General features: G+C 38.3%; 1 protein-coding gene across 1 annotated transcript in view; it reads left to right on the top strand.

Moving 5' to 3' along the window:
• Positions 1 to 2,063: 2,063 nt before the first annotated feature.
• The window catches only part of GDPD4 (glycerophosphodiester phosphodiesterase domain containing 4), a 120,008-nt gene continuing 95,392 nt past the window's right edge, over positions 2,064 to 26,679 (top strand). Inside the window, exons 1-8 of the mRNA XM_007187635.2 lie at positions 2,064 to 2,125; positions 11,930 to 12,023; positions 15,124 to 15,183; positions 22,099 to 22,197; positions 22,272 to 22,365; positions 23,212 to 23,289; positions 24,091 to 24,236; positions 24,635 to 24,717. Of these exons, the coding sequence (XP_007187697.2) occupies positions 2,064 to 2,125; positions 11,930 to 12,023; positions 15,124 to 15,183; positions 22,099 to 22,197; positions 22,272 to 22,365; positions 23,212 to 23,289; positions 24,091 to 24,236; positions 24,635 to 24,717 (716 nt within the window). The remainder of the gene's footprint in view (positions 2,126 to 11,929; positions 12,024 to 15,123; positions 15,184 to 22,098; positions 22,198 to 22,271; positions 22,366 to 23,211; positions 23,290 to 24,090; positions 24,237 to 24,634; positions 24,718 to 26,679) is intronic.

The following is a 26,679-nucleotide window of genomic DNA, read 5'->3' as shown; positions in this document are numbered from 1 at the left end:
ATTTTGATGGAACTTTCTGTAGAATGGTGGGGTAGGAAACATTTGAAGGAACTACTAGATCCTGATTGTTTTGTCATTACAGCAAAAAGGCGAACCATGCCTATGAAGGCCAACAGGATTGAACCTAGGAGCCAGAAGACCAAAAGATGGAAAAAGGATAGTCCATGGATTTTACACATCTTCAACCACAAATGCTGTGTTACTTCCATTACTGGCTGCTACAGCTGCCAGTGGAAAATCAAACAGGAGAAAAAATCTAAACGTGGACCCTACTGCTCTTGGGTACGGAGAGATGGGAAGAAGCTGGACCACACTTTCTTAGATGTGGGAAACATGGGCTGGTCCCTGCCCTCATGAGGGCTCACTAGAGTCTTCAGGACTGGGCTCGGGCTCTAGCTCTTCATGAAAGTTCTGCCATAATTCTGGAGCCAAAGTTAACTTTATGGGAACATGTGCTCATTTTCTTTCACTTTTATTCTTCATTTCTCTTCTTTCTTGTCATTCTATTATTCATTTATTCACCTCTGCTTTTGTTAATAAGTGAACCTTGAAGAAAAATTGAGGTTTAGGTACAATTAGCTGTTTTTGGCTAGGGATTACAGGAATACCTGAATCTTTAAATCTCTCTTCAGTATGAGTTTCCCAAAGGAGCTACACATATGAGAAAAAACAGCAAGTGGGAAACAAGGTGCTCCTTTATTATTGGTCTGGCCAGTATCTGACTTTCTGTAATGAAGATCGCTGGTAAGGCTGAGGTGTGGCATGTGGTCTAGCCTCACTGAGCGCCTCTTTCTTTCTTTAAGCCATATGTTGGGCCTCTCTGGTGGGCAATATAATATGAGACCAAATGATGAGCACACTGAAGTGAGAAGAGGAGAGCCATATCATGTACCTTCACTTAATCATAAACTTGGTCTAGCTGGGTCCGAGATTCTGACCAATTGGATTACTAATTTTTCATGTCTGAGATGGGGAGCACAAGGAAAGGGGTGGGAATGGGAGGCTTCCCTGGATTAGGCAGGAGTGTTCTCCTGTTCGTGTATCTTTCCTGCCCAGATATTTGGCTTCTATACCAGTGACTGGGGATAACACAGGTTCTTCAGGCATGGTTCCTGCTCTCAAGGAATTCACAGTCTACTGGAGGAAAAGACAAGTACACACTTACTCTCAACATAGTGAGAGAAGTGTTACAGTTGTGTGTGTGTGTATGCCTCTGCACACACGCATGCCTTCATGTACAAGGGAGGGGGCTGAAAATAACTATTTAGAATGTGAAAAGCAGTTAAGAATAGGATAGGTAAAGAACAGGGGATGGCAGGAGAAAAGGTATTGGAGGAGGAGTCAAAGGGCTTGGTATAAGGTTTATTTTAAGTGGAGCAGAGGATCTGAATGGAGAAGTGATGGGGAATTATGAAGCTAGAGAGGGAGTGGGAAAAGATATTGTGTGGTTTTAAGAATTTGACCTCTGCCATGTAGGGGATAAAGACTCCCTAAAGATTTTAAGCTACTGATGTCTGAGCTATGTTTTGGAATGATTAATTGATCATGTGGAAGATGCATTAGACGGTATAAGAGTAATGCAGGGAGATGTCTTTGCCTTCAAAGAGAAAGCAACAGCAGTATTCAAGGTAAGAGATGTTGGTGTCCTGGATTAGAGTAGTGATGGTAAAAATGGAGAAGAGCAAAGTGATTCAACAGATATATATTACTTAGGGATGATGTAGTAAGTCACAAGAGAGCTATAAAGAAGTACACGGAGCGAAAGATAAAGGGAGGCTTCCTGGTAAAGGTGACGTTGGAGGCAGTGTGGTATAATGGAAAAATCCCTGGAAGAGAGCCTGGGAGTATGTTTTGGTTCTTGTCCCAACTCAGCCTTTGGGCTGGATACGTGATATCTCCAAGCCTCTCTACAGGGTAATGCTGCACTACAACTATGCAGACCTTTGGCGAGTATATACAGATGTTGCTGAGGTACCATGGATAAATGGAACTAAATTAGACTTGCTTCTTTCTCTTCCCAGAGAGAACGATTATTTTACGCATGTCTGGTTATTTCATTTTGCATGTCTGTGCTTTTGCTGTTTGTGTGGATAGAATCCTCAAACGAATACTTTGGCTTTGACTGGTGAGTTTCACTTTTTGTATTTTCACTTGTGTAAGGGCTTTTTGGTCTAATAGCCACATGGATCCTACATCAGGCTGAAAAGATCTAGTGGCATAATGGAGAGGGTGGAAAAAATTGGGTGTTCTACAGCTGGTGGATGGGAGGCCTGACTCTGGGGAGGGGTAAAGATGCTCAGCACCCTCAGCTATTATACTTCCCTTCCACCTGTGCTCACTCTCACTTAGACCAAATCTGGCTCAGTGGGAAGCTTTCTCTGTGCTTCCAATGTCCCCAGTCCTTCTATTCAGATGACTCCCTGACACCTTGTTACTCAGTCTCTTTGTCTGGGTTACTGATGCCTACACTAGTTGGTCTTCATGATCTCTGTCCATGAACCCTGATGTCTCTGCCTCACCTCCAGCCTCTGCTTCTTCCTTCTGTCTTTACTGGGCTTTCTAAGACTCTAAAGACAGAAATGGTGTCCCATCTCAGCCCCTTTTCTAGCCAGATTCCTACTCTGGACTACTCCTAGCTCTTCCAGTTTTTCTGGCCTGATTATTGCAAATCTTACCCATTATTTGGTATTTGGGGGAGAAAGGGATATGTTTGAGTATGAGTCTTTTTAAAAAATGGAATACAGTTTATTTTTCCTTTGTTTTTGGCCGCACTGTGCGGCATGCGGGATCTTAGTTCCCTGACCAGGGATTGAACCCATGCCCCCTGCAGTGGAAGTGAGGAGTCTTAACGACTGGACCGCCAAGGAAGTCCCTATTTTTCCTTGTATAGAAGTAAAATATGGTTTGTTATTTTAAATGTAAAAAATGCAGAAAGTAGAAAATATAAAAATCTGCTTAGTCTTATTCTTGAGTAACAATCTCTTGGTATACTTCCCAGTCTTTTTTTCTATGCTTATTTTTACATGATTATGCTCATACCGTATATATAATTTTGCTTTTCATTTTCACTTAAAATGGTTGCACACATTTTGAAAAGTTGTTAAAACTCTTAATGAACATCATTTAAAATGGTTTAAAAATATCTCCTGACATGAAGGTACTCTAATACACTTACTTAAACCACTTTTTATTGTTAGGCATTATGAATGTTTCTAAATTTTCCAGTTTTGATAACATGAAAGCACAGAGAAATCTCTGTGCTCTGACTTACGTTCTTACAATAGACTCCCACGAATGGTGTTATTGATTTAAGAAGAATAAACACTAATAAAATTCATTATGCTTATTGCCAAAGTACTTTCTCAAAAGAGTCTAGCAATTTCCATAAACAACAGAGGTATATGAGTTTCTATTTTAGCCTGCCATTGACAGCAGTAACTATTCTAATTTTGATAATTTTTATTAATTTTATAGATGGAATTTGTTTTGTTTTAATTTAATCATTGATTAAGTGTCAAAACTGGTTTATTTATTTACTTTTTAGTTTTCTTGCTTTGTTTATTTTGTGGGATCTTTACTAATTTTTGATCAGTTTATATGCAGTCTTTATTTATGGACCCATTCTAAATTATTCCACAGGACTTGAGATACAAAGCTGTTTCATTTTAAAGTAAAATTTCCCTCAGTTTTTAAAAACTTTATTGAGATGTAATTGATGTATAACATTGTGTTAGTTTCAGGTGGATACAAAGTAATAATTTGATATTTATATATATTGTGAAATGATCACAACAATAAATCTTTTTAACATCAATCACTACACATAATTACAATTGTTTTCTTGTGATGAGAATTTTTAAGATCTACTCTCTTAGCAATTTTCAAATATATAATGCAGTATTATCAACTATAGTTACCATGGCGTATGTTACATTCCCATGGCTTAGTAACTGGAAGTTTGTACCTTTCAACCCCTTAACCCATTTCATCCACCCCCACCTCTGGCAACCACCAGTCTGTTCTATCTACGAGCTTATTTATTGTTTTTGTTTTTGTTTTTTAGATTCCACATATAAGGGAGATCATATGGTATTTGTCTTTTTCTGTCTGACTTATTTCACTTAGCATAATGCCCTCAAGGGTTCATCAAGGTTGTCATAAATGGCAAGATTTCCTTCTTTTTTATGGCTGAATAATATTCCATTGTATGTACATACCACATATTCTTTGTCCATTTATCTGTCAGTGGATACTTAGGTTGTTTCTATATCATGGCATGGCTTCTATATCATGCAGTGAACATAGGGGTACATATATCTTTTCAGGTTAGTGTTTTCATTTTCTTTGGATGAATACCCAGAAGTGGAATTGCTGGATCATATGGTAGCTCTGTTCTAATTTTTTTGCGGAACCTCCATACTAGTTTCCATAGTACCTGCACCAATTTACATTCCCACCAATAGTGCACAAGTGTTCCATTTTCTGCATATCCTCGCAAACACTTGTTATTGCTTGTCTTTTTGATAACTGTTCTAACAGGTATGAGGTGATATCTAGTTGGGGTTTTGATTTGCATTTTTCTGATGATTAGTGAATCATCAGAAAAATGATGTTGAATACCTTTTTATATACCTGTGGCCTGTATATCTTCTTAGGAAAAATGTGTATTCAGATACTCTATTTTTAAACTGGTTTGTTTGTTTAATTGGTATTCAGTTGTACGAATTCTTTGTATATTTTTTGGATATTAACCTCTTTTTAAAGATTTTTTTGATGTGGACCATTTCAAAAGTCTTTATTGAATTTGTTACAATGTTACTTCTGTTTTATGTTTTGTTTTCTTGGCCACGAAGCATGTGGGATCTTAGCTCCCCGACCAGGGATTGAACCCACACCCCCTGCACTGGAAGGCAAAATATTAACCACTGGACCACTAGGGAAGTCCCTGGATGTTAACCTCTTAATCAGATATATGATTTGCAAATATTTTCTCCCATTTGGTAGGTTGCCTTTTTGTTTTGTTGATGGTTTCCTTTGTTTTGTTTGATGTAGTCCCACTTGTTTGTTTTTGCTTTTGTTCCTTTTGCTTTTGGTGTCAAATCCAAAAAACTCATTGCCAAGGCTGATGTTAAGGAACTTACTGGTTATGTTTTCTTCTAGGAGTCCTATGGTTTGAGGTTTTATGTTCAAGTATTTAATCCATTTTGAGTTGATTTCTGTGTATGGTATAAGATATTGGTTCAGTTTCATTGTTTTGCATGTGGCTGTCCAGTTTTTTCAACACTGTTTATTGGAGACACTGTCCTTTCCTCATTGTATATCCTGGTTCTTGTCTCCTTTGTCATAAAATAATAGACCATATATACATGGGTTTATTTCTGGGCTCTTTATGGCATTCCATTGATGTGGTGTTTGTTTTTGTGCAGATACTCTACTGTTTTGATTACTGTAGCTTTGTAGTATTGTTTGAAATTAGGGAGTGTGATGCCTCCAGATTTGTTCTTCTTTCTCAATATTACTTTGGCTATTTGGGGTCTTCTGTGGTTCCATACAAATATTAGGATTGTTCTATTTCTGTAAAAATGCCATTGGAATTTTGTTAGGAATTGCATCTAATCTGTAGATGGCTTTCAGTAGTATGGAAAATTTAACAATATTAATTCTTCCATTCCACGAACATGAGATATCTTTCCATTTCACGTCTTATAGTTTTCAGTGGAGAGCTCTTTCACCTCCTTGATTAAATTTATTCTTAGGTATTTTATTTTTGTTAGTGATATTGTAACTGAGGTTGTTTTCTTAATTTCTTTTTTGTATATATTTTTATCAGTGTGTAGAAATCCAACACATTTTTGTATATTTATTTTGTATCCTGCAACTTTAGAATCCATTAATTAGATCTCACAGTTTTTTGATGGAGTCTTTAATATTTTCTGTATATAAAATCATGTCATCTTTAAATAGAGAAAGTTTTACTTCTTTCTTTCCAATTCTAGTGCCTTTCTTTCCTCCCTCCCTCCCTCCCTTCCTTCCTTCCTTCCTTCCCTCCCCTCTTTCCTTCTTTCTTTCTCTCTTTCTTTCTTTCTTTCCCTGATTGCTCTAACTAGGACTTCTAGTACTATGTTGAATAGGTGTGGTGAGAGTGTGCACCCTGTTATTCCTGATCTTAGAGGAAAATCTTTTAACCTTTCACCATTGAGTAAGATGTTAGATGTGGTCTTGTGATATGTGGCCTTTATTTTGTTGAGGTATATTCCTCCCATACCCAGTTTGTTGAGAGTTTGTTTTTTTTTTTTAATCATGAATGGAGTTTGAATTTGTCAGATGCTATTTTTGCTATTTTGAAATGATCATATGATTTTTATCTTTCATTTTCTTAATGTGATATATCACATATATTGATTTGTGTATGTAGAACCATCCTTGCATTAGAGGGATGAATCCCACTTGATCATGGTATATGATTCTTTTAATGTGCTGTTGTATTTGGCTTGTAATATTTTGTTGTGATTCTTGCATCTATATTCATCAGGGATGTTGGCCTGTAATTTCTTTTCTTAGTGTCCTTATCAAGCTTTTATATCAGGGAAATGCTGGCTTTGTAAAATTAATTTGGGAGTGTTCTCTCCTCTTCAATTTTTTGTAAGAGTTTGAGAAGGATTGATGTTAATTCTTCTTTAAATATTTAAAATTGGCCAGTGAAACATTTGGTCCTGTGCTTTTCTTCTTTAGGAGGTTTTTGTTTACTGATTCAGTCTCCTTACTCATTAATCAAATCTTACTCTGATCAGATTTTCTATTTCTTCATGATTCAGTCTTGGTAGGTTGTATGTTTCTAGAAATTTATCCTTTTTTCCTAGGTTGTCCAGTTTGTTGGCATATAGTTGTTCATAGTCATCTCTTATGTTCCTTTCTGTGGTGTCAGTTGTAAAGACTCATTTTTCATTTAAAATTTTATTTATTTGGATCCTCTTTTTTTCTTGGTTAGTCTTGCTAAAAGTTTTGTCAATTTTATGTATTTTTTCAAAGAACAAACTCTTAGTTTGGTTAATTTTTTCTATTGTTTTCCTATTCTCTGTTTTACTTATTTACCAAACAAATTAGCTCTTGAATGAAGAGAAATCCTTGAGGAAGGACCTTGCTATACAAAAGGACCTGCCTGTACAAAACTGTATACTGTCAATCTTCCTCCTCTTTTCCCCCCAAAGAACATCTGGCTATTTACCAGGGTGGTTGTGCACTTGGGCAGAAGAAATACTTCTGGAGCAATTACTGGACACTGACTCTGAACTGATACAAATTCCTGGAGATATAAAGCAACACTATGATTCACCAGTCAGAGTAATCAATGGAGATAGGTAATCAATGGAGTTTTGGTTCAGACCTATCTCTACAGTGGTTCTAGTGGGTCCCCAAACCCACCCTGCAGTTATTTCTCTAGTTTTGGAATGCATAGTTGGAATAAACATACTCAGAAGCAGGCAGAATCCTCACAGCAATACTCCATCATTAAATAAAAGTTATAAGAGTGAGTTCCCATTGGTCCTAAAGCCACAAGTAAAGTTAATGGGCAGTTTTCCATTGCTCCCATAGCAAATTATCACAAATTCAATGGCCTAAAGCAATACCCATTTTTTTTCTCAGTTCTTTAGGTCAGACGTCAGACATGCTTGGCTGGGTACTCTGCTTAGGATTTCATAATGAAATCAAGGTGCCAGATGGCCTGACCTTATACCTGGGGCTCTGAGTGAGAATTCACTTCCAGGTTCATTCAAGTTGTTGGCAGAATCCAGTTCCTTCTGGTTGTAGGAATGATGTGCTCATTCTTCAGTGGTTGTCAGAGGGGAGTTGGTCTCAGCTTCTAGCTTGTGGCCTTCTCTATCTTCAAAGCTAGCAATGGTGTTTCAACATAACCGTTGAAGCGGTTAACGTCATCACTCATGTGATACCAAATGACAGAGATCATGGGAGCCAGAATTCTGTGTGTGTGTGTGTCTATATGTTTTTCTCTTCTCCCATTCTTCTACTGTTGAAAATAAGATGTGTTAGTAGTAGTTGACCATATATATCAGTACTTAAAATAGAGGTATAAACATCACATAGAGGCAATGAAGGAACTTTGTATCCTTTTCTGGGGAGAGGATTGGTGTGTTTTTGGTTGTATGAGAGATAATCACATAATGTTAGATAGAAAGTAAGGATGGTTAATAGAGGTGTGTATGAATACCAAGTTGCTCATGAGTGGATTGTGGTAGTGTACTAATTGGGTCCACTTAGTTAAACTGAAACTACATTTCTCACAATTCCATTCCCAGTATAGGATTGGGTTAGGATTAATTACAAGAAAAATTGGTATACAGTTTAGAAGTAGGAAGTGAATCGTTAGCTGTTTCTTTATACTCTGAAGATCAGTGATGGACCCAGGCATTATGACAGCCTCCATGCAATGTCAATATCTGGTAGTTCACTTAGTTGCCATGGGGAAGCACCTGGGCCCACATTCTTCTTGCTCCTGCCAGGTCTTCTTCAGCTTCTTCATGTCCTAGGCCAGATAAGTATGCAGCTAAATGATGAAAGGCATGAACTTTTCCTGCAGGTCACTGTTATTATCCAAGGTTGGAGGAAGTGTGTTATGACTTTGTTGAATTAACATTTGTTATGTGGAGCACAGGGTGCTGGATGGTCAGTTGAGGCAACAGCAATGGTGAGTGGTGGTTCAACAACAGACTGCAAGAGAAATTAAAATAGAGAAGTTTATTACTTGGAGGTACTGGGGGAAGTACACAGATGCCTCTAGGGCCCACATAGGGAGGTCAAGGCAGAGTGTAGACAGAAAGTGAGGCAGGACCTGGGCACATGCCTTTATTACAGTCCATGGCTGGAGTGCTTTGGGGTTCCTGGGCTAGGGCCAGATTGATTAAGTCAAACTATAAGAGTAGGGTTTTTGTAAGCCCCATGGAAGTCTTGTCTAAGGGGCACATGAGGCATACAGGTGATGGGAAGCATGCGAGACTGTAGATCACAAGGGCTATTGTGGAAGTCATATCAGGACCTTATATTTGCTTATGACTGAGGGCTCCTAGGTCATGTGCTTCCCTGAGGGTGCTAGTGTCAATTTAAGGTCACTGTGGTCCACTTGGACAAACAAAATGGGTGCCACGGCGGCATTACCATGGAGTTATAGCTTAGCTAATAGGAGTTAACTTAGCTAAATCCTTGACACAGTGATAGACACAGGTTGCATGGTTTGTGTGTGTCCTCATGTGTTCCAGTCTATCCTTACGTATTTCAGTTTGTCCTTGAGGGTTCTAGTTCCTCCTCATGGGTTTCAGTTTCCCTATATATTGTGTTCAGTTTTACTTTCCAACTTCTGGCCTGTCTGACTTCTACAACTTGAGGCCAAGTGTTGGAGCAGATGTAACAGTCTTACATAGCCTTCTCTCACAGCTTCTGTAATAGCCCAAGGTCTAATCCCTACAATAATTCCTTTTCTGAGTGGTCCCAGACCAATACAGTATTTTTAATCATTTTGGAAAAGTTCTCAGCCATTACCTTTACAAATATTGCTTTTACCCCATTTTCTATTGCCTCTACTTCAATTTTATATTAGGTATTTTCTCTTTATCCTCTTAAGTGTCCTACTCTTTCTTCTGTATTTCTCATGTATTTTTTTCATGTGTCTCTGTTTCATGCTTGATATTTTTTTCTGGTCTGTCTTTTGTTTAGCAAATTCCTTTTGGCTCTGTTTTACCTGCTATTTAATCCATTCACTGAGTTCTTAATTTTTATTGCTGTATTTTCCCTTCTAGAATTCTTTTTTTTTTTAATAAATTTATTTATTTATTTAGGGGTGTGTTGGGTCTGTGCGAGGGCTTTCACTACCACCACCTAGAGTGAGTACAGATGAATAGGACAAGAATAAGTAGAAGAGGTAAAGAGAAAAAGAGAAAAAAATTCAAAATTCTTCCTGCAGTTCATGGTGGGTGGGTGGGAAATTCACCTGAATTTGGTGAGAGGGTTTTGAGCTGAACTAAGCTAATAATAATATTTATGTGTGGTTGAATGTACAAAAGAAGACCTTTTAGGTTAAAAGGGAGTGAAAAAAAATCAAATGTGGCCAGAAAAATGATTAGAAAAATAAAGGCACCATTAAATGGTAAACCTTAACTTACTCACTTGGAAAGCAAAGTCAAAATCACTATTTGGTTAAGCTGTTTGATAAATTCTTTGACTGTATCTAGGCTACTATTAAGTCCATCTTGCATTTTTTAAAAATTGAAGTCTAGCTAATTCACAATGCTGTGTTAGTTTCAGTTGTACAGCAAGGTGATTCAGCTATACACACACACACACACACACACACAGACACATATTATTTTTTCAGATTCTTTTCCGTTATAGGTCATCTTGCATGTTTTTTAAGATCTCTGTTTCATTGTTTTGATAATTAATGTGCTTGTTTTAAAACATCTATTCTTGTTACCTGGATGTGAGTCCTTTATTTTTCTGAAGCTTTTGAATATATTTATTTTGTGGTTCTTTTCTGATCGTTCTATTAATTATATTTTTTTGTGTGCAAGTTGTTCTATTAGTTGGCTTTATTGGGTGAATTTGTTGACATTCCTTACATGTTTTCTGATTCCTGGCTGTGAGCTCATCTTTTAGAAAGTACTCTTAGTATCTTGATCTGGGATAGCTCTCGCTAGGATGGCTGCTTGCTTGTTTCATTCTTCTTGATGTATGTTATAGCCCCTGACCAAAGAGAATTTCCTTTCCTATTTGTAATGTGGTTATATGTTCACCAATCTATATTTTATACAGGCATACCTTGGAGATATTGGGAGTTCAGTTCCAGACCACAGAAATAAAGTGAATAATACAGCAATAAAGCAAGTCACACAATTTTTTTGGTTTCCCAGTGCACATAAAAGTTATGTTTACACTATACTGTAGTCTGTAAGTGTATAATAACATCGTTTATAAAAAATATACATGCCTTAGTTAAAAAATATTTTATTGCTAAATAGCTAACCATCCTCAGAACATTCAGTGAGTAGTGGTAGTAACATCAAAGATCACTGATCACAGATCACCATAACAACTATAATAAAAATGAAAAAGCTTGAAATATTGCAAGAATTACCAAAATGTGACACAGAGACATGAAGAGAGCAAATGCTGTTGGAAAAATGGTGCCAATAGACCTGTTTGATGTAGGGTTGCCACAAACCTTCAATTTGTAAGAAATGCAGTATCTTTGAAGCGTATGTCTGTATTGTTAAAATATAATTTCTCCAGATTTTATATGGTGAGAAGGTAATTTCTGTTATCTTGAAATGAACGGTCTAGAACAATTTTGACATACAATATGTAGACCAAGTGTAACACTGTTTCTCTTAGCAAATTATTAGCAGTTTTCCCTCATAAACTACTTTAGGAACAGAACACATCAGGACTATTTCTGAAGGGGCCAAATCTCTTACACAGAATAGATAAATTAATATGGTGGCTTGCAGTTATGTAAGAAAACATATATTCATGTGGACCAGGAACCTGCCCAAATGGAAAGTGTTAGTTTTATTAAGGCAATGGACTTTTTCTCTTTTGGAATTCCAGAATTTCTGTCTTATATTGTTTTTTAAAGAGAACATAATTTTTGCATATATTGATATATTCTGAGTAACTTTAAAGAATCATACCACTCATACAGAGCCCCATTAAAGTACCCAATTGCCTGTAGGACAAAGTTAGAACTTCTCAACTGAATATCCCCAAAGCTCTTCACACATCTGTTCCCAAATTGCCTTTTCTTCTTATCTCCCTCTGTTTATCTTTTACCTCATCTAGTCCAGTCTTATCTCCCCCAATCCTTGACACAGATGCTACTAATTTTTTACTGTATTTTAAGGATTGAAACACATTTTTGCAGGGTCATTTTTCTAGGTACAGGATTCTGGTTCTTCTGGTCCATTGTCTTGCTGAGTTTCTTTGGGATCCTGGCTGCCTACACATCATTGCTCTTGGTGAGTAATGTTTTCCATTTCTCCCACTCCTTTCCTGAGTAGGCTCATGAGGTGCTCTGTCTGTGGTATGGTTCCCAGTTGTGCTGGGAGTCCTCAGAACCTCAGATCACTCTTGGTAGAGTTGGGGTTTACATCAGCCAAGAATATTAGGCACGAGGGATAGATGGAGGAAAAAAGGCTTGTGCTGTTAGAGGGTGTGTCTTACCACTTTGACCCTTTGGAAGGGTGGCAGAACATCCTTCCCCTGTTTCATAGCCTATTTTCTGGTTCACTCAGTATTGTCACTTTAGACACCTACACCTTCAAATGGCAGTACTTCTACATATTGAATTTTATAGCCCATCTCCTAAGAATCAGTCTTTCTGGGCCTTACAAATTAGCTAGTGTGTTAAACCTGTTCTAATGTGCAAATGCTAGTCCTTAGTCCAGGTGTGAAGTACTAGTGACCCTGCCTCTGTTGTCTGACATATAGTAGTGTCAGATAGTGTGAGAAATTCAGGCCAGGAAATAGAGGAGTTTGAAGAAGTGGAAAGCTTGTGAGAGACTAACTTTTAAGAAACTGGAGTTTTTCAGTGCCCCATTATACATAGGGCATATATATCTTTCTCTGATTTCATGATTCCTTGTCCCCACTGATTTCCTGTCTGATATAGAAGAATCCAACCCCCAAATCAGTTGACATTTGCATTAATTTTTCTTTCAACAAAATATATTGATCATTATATGAGTGGTAAGTACTGAAGATATAGAAATCAACAAGACGTGCAGTTTCTGTTTTCATGCAGGGCACTTCAAAGTGATAGTTATGAGATGTAAAGTTATAGTCCTTAATTCTAACTCATTGAGAGTTTAGAATCTAATAGGGAACTAAGTCATAGACAAAAATAAGCAACACAAGGAGAGCATTATAATTGTCATTAGAGTGGCCTAAATAACGTTCTGCATGGGTTCTGAGAAGGAAGAGGTCACTTACAGCCAAGAGGATTAAGTGAGGCTTCTTGGAAGAGGTGGAACAGGAGTGGGATCTTGAAGGGATGTTGGATTTAGACGTGTGTTTATGCTGATGGGGAAGAAAGTTCCAGACTGTGGGAACATCATGACAAAGTCAGGGTCATTTGTAGAGATGTGGATGGACCTAGAGTCTGTCATACAGAGTGAAGTAAGCCAGAAAGAGAAAAACAAATATCGTATATTAACGCATGTATGTGGAATCTAGAAAAATGGTACAGATGAACCTATCTGTAGGGCAGGAATAGAGACGTAGACGTAGAGAACGGACATGTGGACACGGGGGGGAAGGGGAGGGTGGGACGAATTGGGAGATTAGGTTTGACATAAATACACTACCGTGTGTAAAATAGATAGCTAGTGGGAACCTGCTGTATGGCACAGGGAGCTCAGCTCAGTGCTCTGTGATGACCTAGATGGGCGGGGGAAGGGAGGGAGGGAGGTCCAAGAGGGAGTGGATATAGGTATACATATAGCTGATTCACTTCATTGTACAGCAGAAACTAACACAACATTGTAAAGCAATTTTACTCCCATAAAAAAAGAGAGCTATGTATGGGGTGTGACTAGGTAACAGGGAAGAATCAGTTCTGTTAGCACGTAGGGGATATTGAAGAAAAATGGGTAACCTCTTTTTAGATAGGCTTGTGACGGACTTTGGAAGGCCTGAAAAGCAGACTAATACATGTAACATAAATCAGATTTCTGTTTAGGAAAATCATCCTGGAAGTTGTGGTGTGGAGGGTGGCTATAGGCAGAGAGACCAGTTAGAAGCTTTTCTTTTTTTTTTTAAAGCATTTATTTATTTATTTATGGCTGTGTTGGGTCTTCGTTTCTGTGCGAGGGCTTTCTCCAGTTGCGGCAAGCGGGGGCCACTCTTCATCGCTGTGCGCAGGCCTCTCACTATCGCGGCCTCTCCTGCTGCGGAGCACAGGCTCCAGACGCGCAGGCTCAGCAATTGTGGCTCACGGGCCCAGTCGCTCCGCGGCACGTGGGATCCTCCCAGACCAGGGCTCGAACCCGTGTCCCCTGCATTGGCAGGCAGATTCTCAACCACTGCGCCACCAGGGAAGCCCAGAAGCTTTTCTTTTTAATAGGGAAAAAACAGATGAATGGTGTTCTCTGGAGCAGACTCTGGCCACTGAATTGTACTGCTTTCATACACAATAAACATGAAATGGTATAGTTAGCTTCTAAGGTGTGAATGAGTTCTAGTGTCCAATAGGGCAATGTATTTTCACAAACTTTCTACTCTACCCTACCTATTTTTGGATACATATAGTGGTAACAACAGTGAACAAAGAGGGAGACCTGGGTCCTATTCCTAGCTCTATCTTGAGGTTACCTTGTAACCTTGACCAAGTCATATAATTCTTCTGAGCCTCAGTTTCTTTTCTTTCAAGTGAGAATTATAATAATATTTAATAAAATGGTATTTTATAGGGCTGGGTAAAGAACAAATGAATTACATACATAAAATTGTTTTGATAAAAATCTAAGTGACTTATACATTCAAACTCTCATTAATATCCTAAGCATCTGAAGACTCTGGTTTTCAGTTGCTATCTCCACACTGACTTGGTGACTGGCTAGATTTAGATTCAAATTCTATCTAAGATTTATTGACTAAATACCAATGTTAACAACAGTGGTCAGCAGTTATAACAATGGCACTGGTTCCTCAAGAAAGCTTTTAAGTGACCCTTGGAAGGGCTGGCCCCTGACCTCTGTTCTCTAACAAGTGGCTCTAAGTAATACCTACCAAGAAATTGGTAGAAACTCAGGAAAGATATCAGTGTATTGACTGTTGCAAAATCCCAGAGAAGATAATAATAAATTCTTCCTGGGGTTGCTGGTGAAAGGTACAAGTAGGTGACATTTGAACTGTCCTTGAAGGGTCAGTGGCATGGGGAGGGAGAGCTTTTTAGGCAGAGGAACAGAATGGCAAATTCCCAGAGTATGAAAACTGCAGGTGTAGCAAGAAATGAATGTAACGCCAGACTGTGAAAGGAATTTTGAGTTCAGAACAGTGTTTTGGGTAGCATCTTGGTGATTTCAAAATAATCTCATTTTTCTTCTTTGTTTTTTTCAGGTACTTGGATCGTTGTTGCTTTGGGAGGGGATAGAATTGTACCTGCACTGGTGTCATAAGGTAGGACATCTGAATCTTCCTTCATAGGAGACCTTATACCAGGACTGAATGTGCCTCTTTAGCATTGTGTTGAATACAGAGTTGCCCTTTCTTTCATTGTTCCCCTTGTGAAAAAGATCTGCTTACACTGTTTTAACTGAAGTCATTAAATTTGTAACAGTAATTTACAAATTTAATTTGTAAATTTGATTTGTAAATTTGTAAATTTGATTTGTAAATTTGTAATTTGTAAATTTGATTTACTGAAGGAGCTGAATCCAAACTTTATTTTTTCTCACTACTCCTTGTTAAACTCACTCTGTGACTCTGTTCTTCCCATCCCCATAAAACCTTAGGTGGGCTCCCTTATTTGCCCAGTCCTTTATAGTCAAAAGGACATTCTCATTCAATCATTAAAAATTTCAGTTCATTGTAATAAACCAAACTCCAACTTTATGAGACTTTTCCCTTCCCCTGTTTTCACATGACCCAGGCCTGCAAACATGCAGTGGTGGAGAGAGCATGATTGTCCACCTTTCTTCCACCAGAGTAGGGCCCAGGAGATGGGGAGATAGGATAAAAGAACAAAGTCCCCCAAGGAGGGGCAAGAGGGCCCATCAAGACCAGGTAAATGCACAATTGTTGGCTCTTTACCGCACAGGTTTTTCAATGCGTATTTTCAGAGACCTTTCTGCTGAGAACCTTGACTGCAGTTCTCTTGGTGTCATTGCCTGTCTTCCTATATACCCCATGAAATTTCTATGTTGAGGTCCTTTTGACTTTCCCTTAGTTGGGAGCCCTTTAAAGTTATACTGGCAATTACAAAGGATCCGTATCTGGTCCAAGGAAGCAGGCATCACTGACCCAGCATCTGAAGACATACAGCTCATTTCCAAGATAGCCTTCCTTGTTTTGTTCTGCCATGGGCTTGAGCATCTCCAGCCATAGCCTCTTGCTATTTATAGCACGCATGGTTTTGTTACTATTCCTTGTATTTCCTCAAATACAGGAACATGTCAAACTCTCTGAGTGGTCCCCTTAAATTTCCTCTTACTCAAAAGGGAAGTATGAACTGAAAATCTAAATTTAAAAGTTAGAATAGATGGAAATTGAAGTTGTAAGATCTTATAGAGAAAGAATGTAGATTGAGAAGTGAACAAACAGGCCTTATTGAGATCACCCTCTGTTTTGGAACTGGGACACCATGATCAGTTAGTTACTACCAAGTTATAACTCTATGGGTTATACCATTCTTATTATCATTTCAGGCTTGTGCCTTTTATAGAAACCATGCTTACCTTGCCTCTGGCAGTGAGTGCTGCTACTTGGCCTCTGCCACAGCAGAATCTCATCATTGTCTTTGAAATCAGGAAGCCAGTTTCAGTGGCAGCACCTCTCACCTTTATCCAGGTGTAAAGGATAGCCACTAAAGTGCTTTTCAAGGATGCTGACACTTCCCTCAGCAACGTATTTTTCAGTGTCCTCTGATTCCTCCCATAGAACGTGATCTGGAGTGGGTTAGCTCATTATAGGTGATAGCATTCCAGCAACCTTTCTCAGTAAATCATTGGATTCTTTCTTTCATATTACACCAAGAAATTGCTGGCATCCAAATTTTATAAAGCATAGGCCACTATTTTTTCATATTGAAGTATAGTTGGTTTACAGTATTATATTAGTTTTAGGTATATGACATAGTGATTCAATATGTTTATAGATTATATTTCATTTAAAGTTATTATAAAATATTGGCTGTATTCTGTGTGCTATACATTCCATCCTTGTGTCTTATTTATTTTATACCTAGTAGTTAGTGCCTAGTCCCCTTTCACTACCTAGTCCCTCCCCTACTCCTTTTGCTGTTGGTAACCACTAGTTTGTTTTCTGTGTCTGTGAGTCTGTTTCTGTTCTGTTATATTCATTCATTTGTTTTATTTTTTAGATTCTACACATAAGTGAAAACATACGGTATTTGTCATTCTCAGTCTGACTAACTTTACTAAGCATAGTATCTTCCAGGTCCTCCATGTTGTTGCAAATGGCAAAGTTTCATTCTTTTTTATGGCTAACTAATATTCCATTGTGTGTATGTACATACACACACACAAGCCCCACATCTTCTTATCAATTCACCTGTTGATGAACACTTAGGTTGTTTCCATATCTTGGCTATTGTAAATAAAGCTGCTATGAACATTGGGGTGCATATATCTTTTTGAATTAATGTTTTTATTTTCTTCAGCATATCCCCAGGAATGGAATTGCTGGATCATGTGGTAGTTCTATTTTTAATTTTTTGAGGAACCTCTATACTGTTTTCCATAGTGGTTGTACTAATTTACATTCCCACCAACGTGTTCTAGGGTTCCCTTTTCTCCACATCCTTGCTAACATTTATTATTTGTTGTGTTTTTGACAATAGCCATTCTGACAGCTGTGAGGTGATATCTCATTGTGGTTTTGATTTGTATTTTTCTGATGATTAGTGATGTTGAGCATCTTTACATGTGCCTGTTGGCCATCTGTATATCTTCTTTGGAAAAATGTCTATTCAGGTCTTCTGCCCATTTTTAAATTGGGTTGCATTGTATGAACTCTTTATATATTTTGGATATTAACCGCTTATCAGGCATATGATTCGAAATATCTTCTCTTATTCAACAGGTTGTCTTTTCATTTTGTTGATGGCTTCCTTTGCTGGACACAAGCTTTTAAGTTTGATTAGGTCTCATTTAGTTTTGCTTTTGTTTTCCTTGCCTGAGGAGACATATCCAAAAAACTACTGCTAAGACATGTCAAAGAATGTTATTGCCTACGTTTTCTTCTAGGAGTTTTATGATTTCTGGTCTTACATTTAGGTCTTTAATCCATTTTGAGTTTTTTTTTATATATGGTGTGAGAAAATGTTCTAATTTCATTCTTTTACATGTACCTCTCCAGTTTTCCCAGCACCACTTATTTTTTTTTTAATTGACAAAAGGCAAGATGGTATTTTATTTAGCAATATTCTCAGACACTTAAGTAAAGAACATTTTCAAGGTATCTTAATTTTTTTTAATATCTTTATTGGAGTATAATTGCTTTACATTGTTGTGTTAGTTTCCACTGTATAACAAAGTGAATCAGCTATACGTATACTTATATCCCCATATCCCCTCCCTCTTGCGTCTCCCTCCCACCCTCCCTACCCCACCCCTCTAGGTGGTCACAAAGCACTGAGCTGATCTCCCTGTGCTATGTGGCTGCTTCCCACTAGCGATATATGTTACATTTGGTAGTGTATATATGTCCATGCCACTCTCTCACTTCGTCCCATCTTACCCTTCCCGCTCCCGTGTCCTTAAGTCCATTCTCTACATCTGTGTCTTTATTCCTGCCCTGCCCCTAGGTTCTTCAGAACCACTTTTTTTTAGATTCCATATATTTGTGTTAGCATACAGTATTTGTTTTTCTCTTTCTGACTTACTTCACTCTGTATGACAGACTCTGGGTCCATCCGCCTCACTGCAAATAACTCAATTTTGTTTCCTTTTATGGTCGAGTAATATTCCATTGTATATATGTGCCACATCTTCTTTATCCATTCATCTGTCGATGGACACTTAGGTTGCTTCCATGTCCTGGCTATTGTATATAGTGCCTAGCACTACTTATTGAAGAGACTGTCTTTTCCCCAGTGTATATTTTTGCAAGCATAGGCCACTATTGAGCCACAGTTTCAGAAAATGAAACAAGCAATTAGAATCACTCTAAGACGTATAATACCTGGATTCTGGTATATTGAATTCATAATCTCTGATAAGTGCACACATATCATTAAATGTAGCCCAATCCAAAATTCTTTTCTCCTTGTCGAACACCCTTAGGATTCATTCCCACACATATATTCTACAGAGTTTGGTAAGTAAATTTAACAAAACCATCTCTAGAGGCATTCTGGGATCTGATTCTGGTTATGAGTCTGTGGGCAAGGGGAAGTAATGCAGATGAGGTATGAGAAGAGTGGGCATCCCCTTGGAAGGTGACCACCTTAGTTGGGGCTTCAAACCATGAAGGATTAGGCTTATCGGACTTGGGAGGAGAGACTGCTTCAGTTGACAACAGAGATTCTGTAGGGCTTCGAGTTTCAGTTTTAGTGTACAAAGAATAAACCCAGAAGGAAAGGGTTAGCACCTGGCCTATAACCTATTTTCCTTCTACTTAAGGATATTCAGAGAGGAATGAATGACCTCAATCAAAACTCTTTATAAACATACTAAAGGTATTTATTAGGCAAACGACAATGGAGAATCCTTATTTATGAAAATTTCTAGCAGGATATAACCTGGTATATCTGGGTTGCTTATTGTAAGTAAGCTTGGAATTTATAGATTTGTAGGGTGGGAGACATGGCTGGCTCGAGTTGTATAATTAATGGGATATAAGATAAGGATGCTCCATAACCCAAAAGGCTCCTTCTGTGAAACAAAGTTTCTACACACTTTGCTCAAAACACACCTCACATTAAAGAAAGTTTTTTAATTGAAGTATAGTTGATTTACAATGTTGTGTCAGTTTCAGGGGTACAGCAAAGTGATTCACATATATATATATATATATATATATATATATATATATATATATATATATATAAAACTGAATATATATATATTTTATTTTTCAGATTCTTTACCGTTATAGGTTATTATAAGATATTAAGTATAGTTCCCTGTGCTATATAGTAGATGCTTGTTGTTTATTTTATATATAGTAGTGTGTATCTGTTAATCCCAGCCTCCTAATTTATCCCTCCCCATCCCCCTTTCCCCTTTGGTAACTATAATCTTGTTTTCTATGTCTGTGAGTCTATTTCTGTTTTGTAAATGAGTTCATTCATGCCATTTTTTAAAGATTCCACATATAAGTGATATCATATGATATTTTTCTCTGACTTACTTTACATAGTATGACAATCTCTAGGTCCATCCATGTTGTTGCAAATGGCATTGTTTCATTCTTTTTTATGGCTGAGTAATATTCTGTTGTATATATGTACCATATCTTCTTTATCCATTCATCTGTCAATGGACATTTAGGTTGCTTCCTTGTCCTGGCTGTTGTAAATAGTGCTGCAGTGAACATTGTGGTACATGTATCTTTTCGAATTATGGTTTTCTCCAGGTATATGCCCAGGAGTGGGATTGCTGGATGATATGGTAGCTCTATTTTTTAGTTTTTTAAGGAACCTTCATCCACAGTGGCTGCACCAATTTACATTCCCACCAACAGTGTAGAAGGGTTCCCCTTTCTCCATACCTCTCCAGCATTTATTATTTGTAGACTTTTTGATGATGGCCATTCTAACTGGTGTGAGGTGATACCTCATTGTAGTTTTGATTTACATTTCTTTAATAATTGGTGATGTTGAGCATCTTTTCATGTACCTGTTGGCCATCTGTATGTCTTCTTTGGAGAAAGGTCTATTTAGGTCTTCTGCCCATTCTTGATTGTGTTGTTTGTTTTTATGATTTTGAGCTGTATGAGCTGTTTGTATATTTTGGAAATTAAGCCCTGTCTGTAACTTCATTGGCACATATTTTGTCCCCTCCTGTAGGTTGTCTTTTCATTTTGTTTATAGTTTCCTTTGTTGTGCAACAGTTTTCAAGTTCAGTTAGGTCCTGTTTGTTTATTTTTGCTTTTATTTCCATTACTCGAGGAGACAGATCCAAAAAATTGCTGCAAAAAACACACCTCACATTTTAAGTCCAAGGTCAGCATGTATCCTAATACAGGAGAGGAAAGACCTTTTTATGAGTAGCTGCATTTGACAGAATCAGATTTATCCATGAGAATAATATTTTATTTGTACTTCATAATTGACTATATCCTTTAAATCGTTAGTGAAGTTTGGTGTTGGGTAAGATCCCAGAATCACATAAGATTCATGTGAATCTAATTTGACAATTAAACTCTTGTGTTGTAATGCATTTGGTTTGCTAATAGGTTATTTAAGATTTTTGCATCTATATAAAATCTATGTATAAGAGAAATTGGCCTATACTTTTGCTTTCTTGTAATGTACTTGTTGAGTTTGGGTATCAATGTTTTGTTGGCTTCATAAGACAAGTTAGAGAGCATTCCCTCTTTTTTATTCTCTAGAAGAGTTTGTTAAAGTGGAAATATTACTTCCTTAAATATTTGGAAGATTAACTATTGAAGGCAGTAAGGCCTGGAATTATTTCGTGAGAAGGTTTAATTATGGATTCAATTGCTTTCATAGATACAGAGATTATGAAAGGGTGGGAACCAAGAACTCTCTAGAGGGCAACAAATGTAGAAAATCTACACTTGAAGGGGAAGAAGTGAAAGTTGTGTCTTCTTGGTCTCAATGTTCTTTCTCTATAAAGTAAATAGTGTTCTGGCTAGCAGATTTTTTTCATCTGTTCAACAAATATTTATTGGATGTTTACTATGTATCAGACATATTCTGCAAGGCAGTGAAGATATAATTATAAACAAATATTGTCCTTGACCTCATGAAGCTTACAGTCTGTTGGGGAAAACATGCACTGGAAGGGTAATTACAAAATATTATTTACTTCTGACTGTATTGAGTCATATAAAAAAAGTAGTGAATATTTATAAAGGCCATTGTTGAAACTGAGTAAGACATGCCAAGCAATATTGAGGGCCCAGCTGAGGTGGAGATGATAAATTAGTAAAGCCATCAGACCACACAGCTGTGTAATTTTTTTCCAGCCATGATACACAGCAAAGACTTGGGAACAAAGAGGGTAAGTTATTGGATCCATCTAATATTGGGCATTTGCAGGATGGTTAAATTAAAAGGATGAGGAAACAAGGACCCTGACACTATAGGGACACACACATTTCCTAAGGACGGTTCTCATCCAAGATTAGTGCTTGGAAGTTAGGAGATTCTTTTTGTTTCCCCAGATCCTGATTCTGCTGGTGATTCTGACATGCTCATTCTTTTTCTGGATTTTATTCACTTATTGGAAAGACAGGTGGCTCACCGTTGGGCTGTCACTGCAGGTAAGCACCGTCCATCCTTAGCTGTAGCCCTGTCTATTCAGATGTGTTCAGCTTGACTTTTGGCTTTCCCCCAGGTCTTTGCTCCCTACATACACCTGAGCAGCATATCTGTGATGGTTATGCTTTCCTGGCCTGTGGCCTTCTACTTGATCTATTTGGAAGGAGAAGGTATGTCCTGTGGGTGAAACCTTGCCTGATTGTTTCAACTTTGGCTTTAACTTCCACACTCTACTCAGTAAAACAAGCTTGGTAGATAGCCAGCACTATACCTCTTTGAAATTCATTTAGCTCATTACTCAAGCAAGATCCTTGTGGTCAAACTCACAACCCTACATGGCCTGTCATAGCATTTCCCTGGCCACATAGTCCTTCTTCTAAAGAGGGATTCTCCTTCTAGAAAAATAAGAATTTTCTCTCTGTTGTTACACATTGACTGTCTGGGAATGGATTGGAGTAACTGGTGGGAGGGTAGAGGCAATTTTAATTTTATTTGACCAGTAATGGTACAAGTCACAGTTCTTTTAGTTTGTATTCAAATATTACTATTTTAAACTCAAGAACCAGGTGCAGATATCCCTGGATACATCTTAGTACTTCAAAGCAGGCCCTGGTTAGTCCCTGTCACGCCGGGGTACTTCCACCAGCAGCAGAAATGTCTACCTCTGCCACTCGTTTCCTCTTCATTCTTTGCCCTAATATCATGGAAACAAACAAGAATCAGAGCTATACATGAAACTGTTTTGAGAGTGGAGTTATCTCTCAGCACCTTATTGAGAAACCAGTAGGACGTTTTTCTATGTCTCTTTTTTACTACTGGTCAAACAAGGAGTGCTTGCTTCCTGACTTGTGCGAGGATGCAGGCAAGAGAAAGACTTGGTTGGCAGTATTGTCACTGTGTGTTTGTACACGTGTGTGTGTATAGGTGGAGGGTGAATTTTAGGAAATGTTCCTGGGGGCAGGATCTTAAAGCGGACAATAATGCACTGTTTTCTTTTCCATTTCCTAAATTTTAAGGTAGAATCAGAAGATACCAGATGACGTGTTATGAGAGAAAAAGAAACAAAAGGTGTAATGTGCTCATAAAGTTGAGAGGTTAGAGCTGGAGATCTAGATTTGAAAGTGATATAGGTAGTAATTTAAAATGTACAAATGGGTAACATCTTTAGAGGTCTAAAATAGTAAGTGTTGGGCAATGGCAAGTGATAACAGGTTTTGTGGTCAGGCTGTGTGTGTGTGTGTGTGTGTGTGTGTGTGTGTGTGTGTGTGTGTGTGTGGGAGAGAGAGAGAGAGAGAGAGAAATACTCAATATTTATTGAGCACCTGTGATGTCAACTATTATATCAACTCTATGAGATAGATGTTAGTAGCAGGATAGCTCCATTTTTCAGAATGGAGAAGTTAAGCAACATGTCTGAGTCATACAATTAGAAAGTGGTAGAGTCTGGCTTTGAAGTCAGATTTCTGTCAACTAGTATCCCTTCTGCTATACCTCACTGCCTTCAATATAGCAGCATTTTAGGCTGATCTTTAAAGGGCTTCAGGGCTTTCTCAGAGGCAACTGAACTACTCCTTCTGAGAAGGTATTCCTTAACATTTCCTCTCTTTCCTTTGCTTCCCACTTCTTGTACAATTCATTCCCTTGTAAATTTGCATTTGTAATAATATTGACTTAATAATAATGCTTATATTTGGATACTCTTTTGCTTTCAAATCATTGAGAGAACATAAGGATGTGACAGAAATATAGAGTAAATCAGTGAGTCCACAGAGTCAGTGAACCCATGGACTGGGTATTTATTGACTGTTGCTTTGGGATAGTTAGTTGCTTGGGCTGGTTCTCCATTCCTGTTTGCCTTTTTTTTTCTTACTTCCCCTTCCCTCCAACTTTTTCAGCTCTACAAGTGGCTATTGGAGTGCCCTTTTTTCTCATCCTCTTGTGTCTCTATTTGCTTCCATTGGGGATTTATTCTCCCTGTATTCAGGAGAAGGATAAATTGGGACCCAAGCCGAACTTCTTTGGACATAGAGGTGCACCCATGGTAGGTCTGAGCATGATGGATGTGGGTGAGTACAGGTATGCATGGATTTGTGGATGAGACAAGGGCACATCAGATCCTAGGAACTCCTGGAGAAGTAAAGGGGTTGGCTTGAGATGACAAGAATAAGGAATTAATTGTAGAGGTTGGGCTCGAACCCAGGTCACCTAATTCTCAGTCCCTTTCTCTTTATTGTGCCCAGTGACATTGCGTCAGATGAGCAGAGTCCCCACATCAGATTGGGTAGAGCAAAATGTAGGCAGCTTCTTTGAAAAAAGAGCCAAGGGAGCCAAACTCTGTTTCCTAAAGTCCTTTTGTTACTGGGCCCCTTCCCTACCCTAGAAGGGATGTTGGCAGAAAAGACTCTGAGATTAAGGGCCCGGTGTCCTTTTCTTCCACAGCTGGGGCCTGAGAATACCATGATGGCCTTTGAGAAAGCTGTTGAACATGGGGCCTTTGGGCTGGAAAGTGATGTACAAATGAGGTAGGAAAGGAGGGGCCAGGGTGGGAGGAGAAAAGACCAATGCCATGGAAGACTCCAGCCTGGCCCAAGTTGGAGAGAGGGCAAGCCCTGGGGAGTTTCTCCCGTGTTCAGATGGCACATCTGCACATGACATGCATACACGAACCACTTCTCCTTTACAAGCCGTGTATTTGCACCCCTACATTCTCAATCACAGGCTCATAAATCATACACATGCTACGTAGTCTCTACACTTAATTCAGATTTCTCCCCCCTGCCAACATGCATACGACTTATCCCCACGCCCTACGTTAGCAATCTGTTTAACTAACATTCCCTGGGAACCTACTATATTCCTACTACATCCTTCTTCTGAGTGCTGGGGAGAGGCAGATGGGTCAGACAGAGTCCTGCCTAAGAGAGCTGTTCCCAGACAGTGAAGGAGGCATGGCATGTTTACAAATAACCTTACTCCATTTATGAGTTTAACATTTTAGATAGCATTTTTCAGGGCCCTTGAATAATATTTAATGCATTTAGTTAAATACTTTAGATATTTTAAACTGAAATTATGCATTTAATGTGTTTTCTTTTTTAGGTACTGCAGTTGTTTAAATCTTTTCAGAACACTTGGGTAATTCTTATGAATCTAACACATTAAATGTATAACTGTGTAAACCTTAAATGCTTCGATATATTTCAAGTCCTTTTATAAATGAGATTTGAACTTATAATCACAAATCTAGATCAGTTACTCAATTCCATATTTTAAATTGGATTTACAAAGGTAACCTTGCCAAATTATCTTTATTATTTTATTTATTTATTTATTTATTTTAAATTTTAAGAGTTTATTTGAACAAAAATTGATTCAAATCAGGCAGAACCAAATCAGAAGTTATTAGGAACACTCCTCAGCTAAGAACCAGGGGAGAGACTTACAGAGAGAAGGTACAGAAACCAAGAAAGGACATTATTTGATTGACTGTAGCTTAAACCCTAGGTAACTGTCTGTGATTGGATGCCCTTAGGTTTTGGTTTTTTGTAACCTTGAGGCTCAGATTTTGGTTTGCTTACGTAGGCTGCCCGGCATTCGAGTCGCCGCAGTCCAATGGCCTCCTTGTCTAATTAATTTAACAAAAGTTATCTATAATAAGGTGACGGAGAGAAACCAGATCCTGCAAATTTGTGGAGCAAAACATGCTTAATTAGGAAGGAATTTCCCCGGGATGACTGGTCTATACTTTGAGAGGTAATGTCAGATCACCTCATTTTTATTTTTTTAAATTTTTTAAATTAAAAAAAAATTTTTTAAACCTTTTTGAAAATTTTATTTTTTTTATTCATTTATTTTTGGCTGCGTTGGGTCTTCGTTGCCGCGTGAGGGCTTCCTTCAGTTGCGACAAGTGGGGGCCACTCCTCGTTGCGGTGCACGGGCCTCATTGAAGTGGCTTCTCTCATTGCAGAGCATGGGCTCTAGGAGTGCGGGCCTCAGCAGTTGTGGCACACAGACTCACGTAGACTCAGTAGTTGTGGCATGCAGGCTCAGTAGTTGTGGCGCAAGGGCTTAGTTGCTCCGCGGCATGTGGGATCTTCCCGGACCAGGGCTTGAACCCGTGTCCCCTGCATTGGCAGGTGAATTCTTCACCACTGGGCCACCAGGGAAGTCCCAGATCACCTCATTTTTAAAGGAGGAAAACCAGAGTCATGAATTCTCCTGCTGGCTGCTGTTAACACCCCGTCCATTGAATAGCTACTTTGGGACATCACTGTTTTAGCTTCATGCCCAAGAGGCAGGAACCACATAGGAGTCTCACTCGTGAACCTTGATGAGGATCCAAGACTATCAGTGGTTCTTTTTTTTTTTTTTAATTTTTGAATTTTATTTAATTTATTTTTTTATACAGCAGGTTCTTATTAGTCATCAATTTTATACACATCAGTGTATACGTGTCAATCCCAATCGCCCAGTTCATCACACCA

This window comes from Balaenoptera acutorostrata, chromosome 9 (genome assembly GCF_949987535.1).
Source record: "Balaenoptera acutorostrata chromosome 9, mBalAcu1.1, whole genome shotgun sequence".
In the NCBI taxonomy this organism is placed as follows: Eukaryota; Metazoa; Chordata; class Mammalia; order Artiodactyla; family Balaenopteridae; genus Balaenoptera; species Balaenoptera acutorostrata.
This window is presented reverse-complemented; position numbering and strand designations above follow the sequence as displayed.